The following is a 12696-nucleotide window of genomic DNA, read 5'->3' as shown; positions in this document are numbered from 1 at the left end:
GCACAGCTCACTTCTGCTGAGCACAGGAAAAGTGAAACGGCGGCAGCATCCTTCCTCCAGAGCCGTCTGTGGGGCTGTCGTGCTGGCCAGGGGAGAAGATGTCAGACTCAGAGGGGTGCCAGGAGGGTGCGGAAGGTGTCAACCAAGTGGGAGATGAATCCCCCGGGGAGAGCGAGAGGTGAGGCCTGGGGACTGGGTACCTCAACGCCAGGGCTGCCTTTCAGTCCCAGGAAACTGGGGGGCTGGGAAACTGGGAGGGGTGGTGGTGGGAAAGAAAGATGGGCGGCCAAGCGATGATGACCGATGAGGCGGAAATGGGTCAGGTGCTCTGGCAGGCTTTTGACAAGCTTCTCCAGCTAGACTTAGGCTTCCTAAAGGTCTCATCTCCTTTGAACTTCAAAGCCTTTGGAAGGGGGTTTGATCAAGTGGGGAACCACAGCTCCAGCAGCAGGCAAGCTCAGCAAGGGGTCTGGCAACCTGGACCTGCTCTGCAGGGTGGAGGTCAGCTGCCTCCTCTCCTTGCAGTGAATGCTGGGCACATCTGATTTCCTGCTGTCTCCCCTGTGCCTCTATCCGAATTAGCTTGGCGATGTTTCAACCTAGTTGCTGTATGGTTATAGATCTCCTTGTGCCTCCGCTCTGCTTTGTTATTTTAACAGCAGAGATTGTAGAATTTGGGGTCTGTTTGCTCCCACAGGCAGTTTTCCATGGGGGTTAAAAGGAGACAGACCAGTAGCAGAAACCACATCTGTCTGTGGTGGAGGCAGAGAGAGATAAGCTTGGCTGAGATGTATCACCCAGAAGTACTCAGATTTGGACTGGATGCAGGCTGAGCATCCAGGGAGCTTGGGGGGTTGCCTGATTTTTTCGCCTCCAGCTTCAAAGCTTGCATTAGCATTTCTCCCCAAGGCTTCTGAAAGCCAGCACAGTTAATGTTGATATGAAAAAAAAAACAAAACCCCTTGATTGACAATAAGAGGAGAAAGGTGTGTCATCTCCTGTCACCAATGGTTGCAATAAGCATTTTGGCTGACACCTGACAGCAATTAGCCTTGGCTGAAGACTTGACTGGAAGCTTCAAAAGGTGCGTGTGAGTCTCTGCTTGAACAAAGGGGAAGCCTTGGCTGCTGGGGGAGCACAGGAGTTTCTCAGTGTGATCTGTGGGATTCCCAGCATCATTTCAGCCTGGTCATGCCTCTGACACAGGCTCAGCTCACCTTGGAGGAGCAAGGAGCAGATGCTGGGGGCTGCCCAAGGCAATTAAGCCTTCCCACTTCCTTCTTGCTGTGGTGGGCACAGGTACCTTGGTACAGCTGGGGCAATGCAGTGGGGGCTGTTGGTGGGGTAGGGTTGGCTTCTTCCCTTTTCTGTTTCCTGCTGAAGGTTCAGTTAAATAAGAGGCTGCCTGGAGGGGTCTGTTCTGTACCACTCCAACCCCTACTGCCTTTAGAGGCTTATTTAAAAAAATGTGTATATGAATACTGATGGCAGGGTGGCACCACACTTCATCTCCTAGCTGCATTTTAGAATTTTAATGAAATATGAAACTTGATGGAAAAGAAGCAGTGAGAAAAAGTAACTTCCTTTTTGTTTTTAAAATATGGAGAATTACTTTCCCTTCCAACTTGTGTAACAGTTTCATGTGCCTCTCTAAACTTCTCCTCCTTTTACTTGTGCTATTTAAACCCTAGCTAGGCTTTAGTGTTTTCACACTCCCAAAATGGAGGAAGGAAGTGTTTGCTTGCTGTTTGGGGCTACCTTTTCTCACCCTGTGGCTAACTCAGCTCTCTGATCTTCTCTTCTTGAAGACAAAGCTCTTGTCAAGCTGACCCATGTATGGGTGGAATCAGGACAGTGCTCCTAGGAAGCTTAAGGTGTGCTGAGGATGTGAGCACTGAGTCTGGTGGTGGAGCTGCCAGGAAAGTAAATCTCAAGGCTACCTGGTGTAAAAACACAGCAAGGAGATATGGGGAGAAAAGAAGTGCTGGTTTTGCTTAAAAAATGAACCTTATCTATTTAACTGTGCCTAGTGTGTATATAAGAGGAGCTTAGAAAATGTCCTAGAAATCCTAATTTGGACATAGTTTACTCAGTTCCCTTGTACAAATGGAGACATACTGGCAAAGTCTTGCTGATGCCAGCAAGACACCACCCAAACTGAACTGGCGTTGTGCTCTCTTCCATGAACTGGAATTGCTATATAGGAAACCACTGTGGTGGTTTTCTATATGGAAATATAGCCCAATGTGGAGCCTACCCAAAAGAAGTGAGAAGTTGGGGTGGACTCTGGGGAGGTGGCTGCGTGGGTTGTTCTGTCCTGATGGGACAACACAGTGCAGGATGAAGGAGCTAACTCTCCTGCCTCGATGATGGGAGGCTGGGAGCCCGAGGTGTGAGGGAAGCCTTACACCAGGGATAGATAAACCAATGTGTATTGGATCTGTTATTCAGGGCACTTTCCATAGAACTTTGAAGCTTCAGGCAGCCCCTGACCTTTGTTGCTAAGCCCATGGCTGTGTACGTCCCTGTGGCTTGGGCTCTGGAGGATATTTGCACCTGAGCAGGAGCATGGCTCTCAAGGCAGGTTTCTCTCGCCTATGGGGTCTGAGATGAGAGACTGGTTTCTCCCAAAGTCCCCCATCTCCTTCCTTCTGGGGCTTTCCACCCCATGAGCTGCAGGGAGCTCCTGACAGCCCATGTATGGTCACCGCCTGGGGAGAGGCTCTGCTGTGCTAGCAAGCCCCAGGCTTTTCTTTGCCATGTCTATCCCCAGCTGTCTTGAATTCTCCAGATCCTTAGAGGTGTCTCGAGGGCCCTTGCTAGGATGACTGCTGTTGCTAAGTATACCCGTGGTTGGAAGGAGGTCGTCTGGGAAAATTGATATGTGGAGAGTCTTTGGACCCCTCGGCACACCAGATTCCTTGGGGGAGGGATGGCTGATCCCTGCTCAGCATTAACTGGTCACAGTTTGACCCAGCTGGGCTCATTAAAGTGGAAAAATAGTAGGGAAATGAACAAGGGAGGGCCAGATGGATAATTTAATGAAGCTAGGCAATACTTTAGCATTTCCAAATTGGATATAGGTGCCCTGGCAGCGGCATTAGGGATAAGGAACTGTCTCTAATTATAGGGAGGTATCAGGTGCCTTCACTGCCCCTTTCTCCTTGTAAAAAAAAAAAAAAAAAAAAATCTTTTACAATATATGATCTAAAACAAGGTGTTTAAACAATGCTTCCTTCTTTAGCTGCAGCAGATTTTCATTCTCATTTCCCTATTTTGTGGTGCTTGGACGTGCACTGAGAAGTTGGTTTTTTTCCCTATTGTACAAGGTTTTTACTTGAAGTAGTTTCTTACACCTTAAAATTTCCCAATCCAGTTTTTAAAATTTGATTTAAATTTCTTTTATCTTAAAAAAATGAAAAAAAAAAAAAGTGGGGAGTGCTGATTTAAATAAGTGGATACTCATAAGTGAAACTTATCCCAGCTGAGATTTTAGTGGGTCCATTTTTTTCTGGGTTTATTTTGCAATTAATTTCTAGCAACAAAGATTTCTCTATCCAGTGAAAATTTTCTCTTTTAAGAGAAAACCCCCTCCCCTTTTTCCTTTTTAAAAAAAAAAAAAAAAAAAAAGCTTGCCTTGCCTTGAGCTTAGTTTGCAACATAAAGCTATAGCTTTGGAGCCATGTGTTAAAGTAAGGGATTGCCCAGCAGCCTTTATTTGAATTTTACTTTTTTTAAACCACAGAAGGCTCTCCACTGGCTGTTTTAAAACTCTTGGGGTGAAGCCTGGCTCTGAAGCCTGGGAGAATGCCTGTGCCCCTGGATTTTGGAGCGACCTGGCTGTGAGGAAGGCTGGGCCGGCTGTCCCGGGGACCATCCTGGGGTCTGCCAAGAGGAGGTTTGGACAGAGCAGCATTTCTGGGGTGGGGTGAAAAAGCCCTTCTACTGTTTGAAGCGGTACTGGGGCTCCTGCTCCTCTGGAGGAAAGGGGGCAGAGGCACAGCCCGGCCTGCACCCCTGGGACACACAACCCCTCTGGTGATGGGGGGCCTAGCTCTCCCCCGGCTGCACCCCACGAGGGGGCGAGCTCAGCTTGGCCTGATTTGTCTGAGAACACCGATAAATCTGCAGCAATGAGGAGAGCGTTCAGGCAGAGTCTTGGGGAATGGCAGAGCTTTATCACTTGCATGGAGGAGGCAGGCAACCCCCAGGGTGAAAATGTCCCCGAGAGAGAGCTGCTGTCAGGGGATATAATTGCACTTTGGGACAGGGTGGTGTCCTGGCCTTGGGATGCAGCTGTGCTGTCCATGGGGGTTAAACCTCATGGGTTTTTCCAGGTTTGCTGCAGCTGAAACAGGATGAGTGCTGCTGCGTGGGCATGACTGAGTTAAGCCTAGAGGTGTGCAAGGTGCGTGGAGGGATGGTTTGGGAAGGAGGGCGGAAAGGGAAATTTTTTTCCACCCCCCCTGGTCTGAACATCCTCCCTGAACACTTAGGTTTTTTCACAGTATGCTGCTTCAGGGGCTTTCAGGCCTTTCCCAAAACCTGAAAGCTCTTTTTCTAGCAGTAACTGGAAGAGTTGGGTCCATGGCAGTGAAGTGGTTAACCTCCACATGCCCTGGGGATCCTGGGCCCCTCTGCTCTGACCCCACTGACACCGCTAGCCCAGCTCTGGCCGATGTTCTGCCTGCATCCCCCCTCCACATCCATCACCCCTGTGACTGCAGGGTCTGTGTGGCATCTGAGTGGGTTCCTTGGTTCTCTCCCCAGAGCCGGGTTTGCTCCCAGCTAGGTGCCTATCCAGCCTGGCTGCTGCCTCTGTGTGGACACTGGCTTGCATCTGGGCAGACCACCCGGCCAGGAGGTGCTCCGAGGTTTCATCAGTCCTGTGTTTTTGTTGTCAACAGCTTTTTCTTTGAAGGGGTGGGAGTCCTGGCCCAAAGAAAGTTGTTGCTAGGCTCCAGGGGAGACTGATGGCTGCCAGGGACTCCTGGGACGGTAATTTGGCTCCAACCGACAGTGCAAACCTGCTGTGGCCCTTAGGGGCTCAGAGGAAATGCCACAAGGATTTGCTGCTCTCACTTTATCCTCTATGTACAGCCCTCCCAGTACAGTCTGGCTACGTGAACCTGTCTGGGAAAGACAGTGCCTGCCTGTCCAGCGCAGAGGAGGAGGGCTCTGCTCTGCCCAAGGCAACACCCAGCTTGTGCAGGAGCTTTGGGCTCCTGTAGCTGTAGGTCCTGTTCCCTTCCAACAAGGTCCTCCTCAGGCTAAATCTTTGGGTTCACCAAGGAGATGCTTTGGCATCCTTTGAAACCGAATGTGTGAGAAAAATGTTCTCATGGGGTGGCTGCATTCTCCTCAAGCCCTTCATAAGGAGAAACCTTGAGGAAGCACATCAATGAAAGGAAGACACAGGGGTGTATTTGTATGATAAGGAATCAGGGGCCTCTTTAACCAGGTTGTGCTCTGGATCATGGCCATCTGGTATATGGGCCAAAAATATGTCCTAGGTGGTGCTGTGCACACTGGGAAGTCAGCTGTTCTGCACGGCATGACTGCAGCATGATCAGCACTAGAGCAGCACCTACAGTGCCCAGCCAAGGTCAGGGTGTCACCCTCAGGGCAAGGAAGATGGGTTGCCTCTACTGCAAGGCCAGACAACTGTGGTTGAGTTGTTTAGAAAAGGCAAGAGATGTCCTAACCATAGGATTGGGTACCTAGAAGAGGTGGTTTCCTGTTGGACCCATGTGACATCTGCCATGCTTTGGCAGGCGTCTTAGGTAACCCAAGGTATCCTCAGTGGCACTTGACACCTATGTTTAGGCACCTGAGTTGCTCCCTGATTTCCCAGTATCACTTAGGAAGCACAGGCCACTGCGGAGATTTGAGCTGAGCTCTCCCGAGGCTTGGCCAGGTGTCTTGCAGTCCTCAGCCTGTCCGAGTGCTCCACACAGGCTAGTCACAAATGGGTTAAGCAGCCCCGCTTGGAGCCTGTGTGTGTTTTTCTTGCCAGTGTATCCCTCCTAACACACACCAGATGTGCAAGGCAGCCGCTGGAGTGTCTTAATCCCAGGTTTCGGCACTTGGAGTTGTCTTTCTCACGGGCAGGTCTGCAGCAGCTTTCTGGGGGCTCTACTGCTACTTGTGTAATGCCTGAGCAGGGAGGCTGGCAGCCCCCATCCTCTACAGGAGAATTTGCAGCAATGCAGGACAAAATATCTGCTGTTATTTGCTGCTTGAAACAAGTCACTCCTGGGATGGGTGGCTGGGCTGGCAGCAGAGCTGATGCTGGTAGCTCCACCTTGAGCCCTATGGGGTGACTGTTAAACCCAGGAGCTGATCTCAAAGGAGCAGTGGTGGTTCATACCAGCCCGGTGTGTCTGATAACTGTCAAGGGAATACACAGGTAAAGGGGAAAATAGATGAGCAAAGCCAGCTGGATTTATTAATGAAAGTAAATGGCAGTCAGTGGACTTCTATTATTAGCTTGACTGGTGATTTACACCCCGTTGTTTGAAAACTTGGAGCCACCTGGGAGCAACTGGTCTGAGATGTGCAAGACTCGGTTATTTGGAGCTCAGTTAATTTGGATTTCTCCTGCTATTGCACAGATGTGTAGGCCCAAATGCTTTCGCTCATGTACATCAGCACTATCCCACAGTCTGCCGTAGGGCTGTGCCAGTTTGCATCAGCTGGAGGTCTTTGGTTCTTTCGCTTACATGCTCATTTTGAAAATAGATCTTTTGCTAGGGATTTATTCTGCATTTCCCAATAAGCCTCTCTCCCAGCTATAGGTATCTGTGGCTTGCTGCAGTTAAATAGACAGTGTGTGCAATGCCTTTTATCAAGCCCTTGCCAGGCGGTTTGGAAAATATGATCTCTTCTTCTGTGCTTGTGCATGTATGTGATTTTCTGCTGCAAAAGCAGTTTCCTTTTCAGTGAAAGCTTGCTCTGGAGCCATTAGCATTGACAAATCCTGAACTATTGACAGAACCCAAACAATCACAACTGCCAGCTGTTTAGAAGGGGCAAAGTTCTCCCCCAATAAAGTTGACAGCAATAATTATTTCCTCTTAAAATAAGTACCTCCTTGCAGTTGCCTCTTAGGTTCATGTAACAGGAGCTGACAGCAGCGTGTCTGAGCTGAGCTGTCCTCAAGGACAGACTAATCTAATATACAGGCTGTGTAGCCCTGCTCTGGTGGAGCTTTTCCTTCCTTGGAAGGAAGCATTTGTCCCTTCTGCTGCTTCTGTATGCCCATCTTCCTGCATACAGCCTTACCTGCCTCTTGTGCTCATCTTAACTGTTTCTTGGGCCTCACTTTGGAGCATTAATGACTATCTTCCCCCTTGATGGAAGCATGTGTTGGTCTTCAGGCTTTTTGGATGCATGACAATACTTTTGCCTGCCCTTTCACAGCAGCTCCCATCTTTTGCCCAGCTTGGTGAAGGAGGCATGGGTGGATATTGGCAAACTGAGATTAGATGCCTTTCTTCAGGACAAGGCGCAGCTTGAAGTGAAGGCATAGTTTGGAAGCAGGAACTGTCAGATGATGCTTGGAGATTTCCTCTTATCCATTAGTCTACCTTGACCCCAGCTGGAATAATCAGCCCAGCAGTGTGAGGCGGGGATTAATCATTGCTAAAACTGCTTGTGTTGCACAATGCAGAGCTACATCGGAGTCTTGAGCCAGCTGTAGCCGAGCTAATAAGTTTATATCCGGCAGAAGCTGTATTTCACTTCTTGAAATCTGTGCTGTGCTGGTCAGCTGAGCAGCATGGCTTGGGCACAGGGCTTTACTCACACAGCAGTACTATCCTACAAACCTATCAACTAAATGTGTTGCAGGGCTTTGGGTTATACTAAAACACATCACACAGATGCCACTTGGTGAAAGAAGGTGGTGTCTCTATTACAGGTTGCTAAATGTGGGAGATGTCTGAAGGTGTCTTCAGCTGTCCAGCGTTCATTTAATCCACCTAGCCAAAGCAAAGGCCACTCCATTTATTTTAAATGGACATTCAAAGTTCAAATTCATTCAGCAGCTTTCCAAACCTCAGTGAGCAAAGCCTAATGACAGGGCAATGTGATGCCGTAAGAAGGCCTTTTTTAGATATTTCCTACAGTGTCTGATGGTGGGGGGACAACCTCTTGGCAGCAGTTGCCTTTGGCTTACTCATTCTGGCTGGAGTCCTTTGTCCTGCTTCTTGGCCCTGGGGTGGAGATGGATCCCAAAGAAATGGAGCCAGTCTCCTCAGTTCTCGTCCTTTAATGACCCTCCTGTGTGGGCTGGTAGTGTCTTATCTGAAGCCATTGTTTTGTCTTCCTGTCTCTTTCCCAATGGCTTTGTTGATTTAACCTAACATATAGATATGGTGGGCTCATGCTGGACCAGCTGCACCTCTCTAGGGCTTGCTTGAGTCACTTGGCTCTGCTGTAAAACCCCAGTGCTGACGCAGTGGCTGAGGGAGTATCTCCTTGTTTGCACAGCACCTAGTGCAACAGGGGCTCTGATCTCTTTTAACCATGCTGGGCTGCCTGGTTAATGCTTACACCACCTCTCTTTGCTTCCCTCCCCCCTTCCTAAGTCCAGCTTTCAGATGTTCCTTTTGATTCCTTCTCCCTTGGTTCCCCTCATCCTTTGTTCTGTGTCACCCCTGGAGCGAAAGCATCTTCTCTTACAAGGCTTGTCAGCTTGCTTCTCCCCTCTCACTGGGAGATGAAGCAAACTTTTAGGATTTTAGGTTTATGGATGCATGCATTAAGTGCCCCACAGGGAGAGCCTCTCCTCTGCTCTGTGTGAGGGTGAGAGGTAGCAGTGGGGTAGAGGAAGAGGGATGCTCCTGGCTCCCTCTCCCTCTCATTTCTGCCTCTTTGGATGTCATAGGAAGAAAGTCATCATTGATCCTGAGCCAAGTACTTCAGACACGGTGTTTGTTGACTCTTTGGACCCAGCCCACAGTTATACGTGTTCTTCATGGCGCTGAGTGCGTGGGCCAGGCAAAAGCTCTGAGCCAAGACAGCTCCCGCCTACAGCACCCCCTCCCCGAGCCCCCGTGGGGTCATGTGTTGGCTTGGGAACGTCCCCTCCTGACTCATGGCCAGGGCAGAGGAAGGCTTGCTGGGGAGCAGCACTGGGACTGGACTCCTACCCCTGAACCCTGAGCGTATTGCACTGATGAAATTGTCTGCCCTCCCGACAGCACGCTTCTGGAGCTTGTAACGAGCTGTTCTGGTGTGAAGGAGACAATGTGCTGCTTTTGGCTGCTAGACACCCCGTTTCCTTGGGATTATCTCTCGCTGCCTGTTTTGGCCTCTGTATTTGGCTGCCCAAAAGTGAGTGCCGGCAGAGCAAGATGGGCTGAACTAATTGGGAATTAGGGATGAAGGTGAGATGGGCAAACCCTATCCATCAGGCTAATGTGTAAACCACACCATCTACACAGCTGAGATACCAACTGGTGTGCCCTTCTCGCTGAACTGGGGCTCCCAGGGGGCTGGACAAGTGCTGATGTCTGCCAGGCTGGTTTCAAAGTAGGGGTTGCACATGCACGGTGAATAGAGGTTGGGGAGGTGTCAAGATAGGGAGAGAGGTCTGGGAGAGCAGAGGGAAGGATGCATCACTTAGAAGGCAAAATGGAGAGACCACTATCTACTCCATTGTCTTAGGAGGGCTGCTGGTAGCAGTGCAGGGTCTTTGGCTGAGACAGGACTCCTTAGTCCTTGCTGAGAGGTGAAGCTGTTCCTGCAAGAACATCTTCTCTGGGTGGGATCCCACCACTGACATGGAGGCACAGACCTCTGGAAACCACACTTGGCAGCTGATGGAACCTATAAAGGACTGGCCCTCGAAGCGACTGTATGTTGGGGCTTATGCTGACAGTGCTTTGCATCCCAGCAGTATTGGAGAAGATTGCTTGGGCTGCATTTCTTTGCTAGCAGGACCAGAGTCTTTTTCTTTTTTTTTTTTTTTCTTTTTTTCCTAGACCATATGTGTTAGCCTCCAACTGATTTTGCAACTAGTCCTACATAGCAGAGTGATTGTGTAATTAACGGGAACTGGTGCGGCCCTATCTCTCTGGGACTCCCGCCCTCCTTCCTGCAGCAATGGAGCCAGACCCACTCCCTCCCGGGGTCTCACCTTCTCTGCTTCCCCTGCTGCTGGGAATTGCTCTGGGAAGCTCTCTGGTGCCCTGCAGCGTGCTCCTGGGTGCTTTGGGCACCTCTGCTCCTGTAGCAGGGTGTGGCTTTGCTGCAGGGATTTATGGTGGTTCTTCTAGCTTAAACTCTGCCAAAAAATAACAGATTTTTTGTTTTTCTTCCTGTGTCCGCTGTACTCCTACCTGCTTCCTGGTGGGACCAGGAGGTTTGTTTCTGTGAAAGGATACAAGCAGCCGTGGGACTGATGCTGACCTTACTGTTCTTGGATACGTGGTGTGAGTCAGACTGATGCACCTGGGCCCGGCAGCAAGCAAGGGAGGAGAGGGGACAGAAGGCACGTCTATTCTGTGGAGTGATGGTGTGGGATTTCTCCAGATTTCTCCAGCACCGCTCTTTCTCTGTGGTCCCTCAGGCCCAGCCTTTGTGCTTTTGAATAGTGGGTTTAAAAGCTCTCTGCTCCACAGAAACGGGGATAGTAACTCTGTCAACGTGCCCCTGAGGGTGCACAGTTGTCTCCTCCTTGCAAGCTGTGAGTTTAGAAAGAGGGTCCTGCTCTGCTGTCTCCTCACTGTGGTCCTGCAGGACCCTGCTGATGCAGGAGGAAGGATACGTTTTCTGATTGTATCTGCTCTCTGTCTTTAAGAGGAAAGGCAGGGAGAAGGGGAGGAAACCTTCCCCAGAGGTTGAGTAGCACAGCCACCTTGTGAAGGCAGGAAGATTTTCCAGATGGAGTTTAATACTGGGAATTTTTCTCTCCAGAAGCAATGCAGAGCTCAGCCTGTTACAATGTAGGGACTCCTTTCCTCGCTGCTTCACTTCTGGTGTTTCCAAATTATCTTAGCACCTCAGACAAGTAAAAACTACTGTTGTGGCCTCTCTCTGGTCCTGGATTTCATCACCCAGCAGGGTTTTTATCCACCCTGTTCCTTGAAGGTGCCTGTCTCTGAGAGGTAGCCAGTCCTGGTGTGGAAGTCTGCCAAGTGCATGCAAGAGGAGGAGCTCACCCTGGCATCCTCCAGGAGACAAACTGGTGTCAAGGCAAGGCTCTCTTGCTGGGGGAATGAACAGCTTCTCCCCCTGCCTCTTTATGCAGAGGATCTTGCCTTCAGTAGGTAGTGGAGTGCCACCACCTCTTCCTCTCCCCACACCCAGCAAGCTCCTGCCTTCTGGTGACAGCAGCTGCATTCCTCCCTGCCCCTCCTCAGCTCCCTGTGGATCGTCCGGCATCTCTGCCTGAAATAAGAGTGCTGCTGTGAGTCCATTCAGCCCCCGGTTGTTTCTGGCCCATAGCTGCCAGCTGGGGCTCCTCCTTCTTGCATCCTTGGTGTGCTCAGACCATTGGAGTCACTGACAGGTTTGGACCGATTCTCTCCAGAAAGAAAACCCTGTAGGTGCATAGTTCATTTCAACTCTGTGGGCAATTGTGGTGAAGTCAATGGGAGTGTTCATGTGCTTAAACCTAATTACTCCTGTAAGTACTTGCAGGGCTAGGACAGGCTCTTTTTGAGCAACCGAGACCTTTTGTGGTGGATCTCTTGCATCTTCTCATCAAATTTAGAAAGAAAAAAATGCAGTATGACAACATCTGAGAAGCCCACAGACTGAGGCCAGCATCAATGTCTGTGTTTAGTGGTTTTTTGTTGTTCCTGATCACCTAGGGGATGCTTAGTAAATATCTGCAGAAAAAAAATAAAGTGTTTTGAAATGAAGAGACAGTGGGAGTAGGGCAGGCACTTCCTTCTGATCTGGCTTTAAAGCACTTCCTTTTTATTGAGATTTGTGTGTATTTATGGGCAACTTCCCTATTTCAGCTTACCAGGTGGCAAGAAACACTTCTGCAGAAGTGATTGAAAGGAAATGTGTAAATGAGATGAGGGACTGACAGCAGAAGGATGGCGAGGGTCTCAGTAGGGTGGTCCCATCATAACTCCTCACATATAGCAGATCTCTTCCCCAAAAAAGGCACACACGGATCAGGAGATGTGGTTAGAGAAAAAGACTTTTTTCTCTTTCTTGCAAGAAAACATGAAGAGTACTTGTCTGAATGCATGGCAGATGGGCATTTTGTTTTAGCAGGTGGCAATGTTGTTAGCCCTTCATCAAACGCTCATGCATTTCTTTAATTTGAAATATCAGTGTTTCATGAAGGCAAGCCAGATTTTTTTGCTCTTGCCCAATTTGATGGCTGGGGAAACTGAGGCACGGGAGAGTTGGTCCCTTGAGCAGGTGAGGGGGAGGTTTGAGAGCAGAAGCAGGCTGTGTGCTGCTCGCCTGTCCGGGGCTGCAGCCCGGTGGCTCCCCCAGAACCCAGCTGCTATCTCCATCCCAGGAGAACGTTTTTCTCCGGTGCGTCGCTTCCCAACACAAAGCCCCTCTCGCATTAATCTGGCTCTCGGTTCACCTCCGTGTGTTCGGGGATCATCTGGAGGTGATCCCTTCGCAGAAGACTTCTGCTGTGAATGGACCAGCAGTGATTTACAGCCCGCTGAGCGCACGTTTTCAACCTGGGTTTCTGCTCCCAAGTTTCTTTGT

The 12696-nt window shown here is 49.8% G+C and overlaps 1 protein-coding gene across 1 annotated transcript in view; it reads left to right on the top strand.

Annotated features, from left to right (window-relative positions):
- The first annotated feature begins 38 nt into the window (after window positions 1–38).
- Window positions 39–12696, top strand: part of LSP1 (lymphocyte-specific protein 1) — a 50930-nt gene continuing 38272 nt past the window's right edge. The window contains exon 1 of the mRNA XM_014959994.1: window positions 39–178. Coding sequence (XP_014815480.1) covers window positions 99–178 — 80 coding nt within the window. The 5' untranslated portion in view covers window positions 39–98. The remainder of the gene's footprint in view (window positions 179–12696) is intronic.

This window comes from Calidris pugnax, unplaced genomic scaffold (assembly GCF_001431845.1).
Source record: "Calidris pugnax isolate Ruff unplaced genomic scaffold, ASM143184v1 scaffold435, whole genome shotgun sequence".
Taxonomy (NCBI): domain Eukaryota; kingdom Metazoa; phylum Chordata; class Aves; order Charadriiformes; family Scolopacidae; genus Calidris; species Calidris pugnax.
The sequence above is the reverse complement of the archived record's forward strand: the minus strand, read 5'-3'. Positions and strand labels throughout refer to the sequence as shown.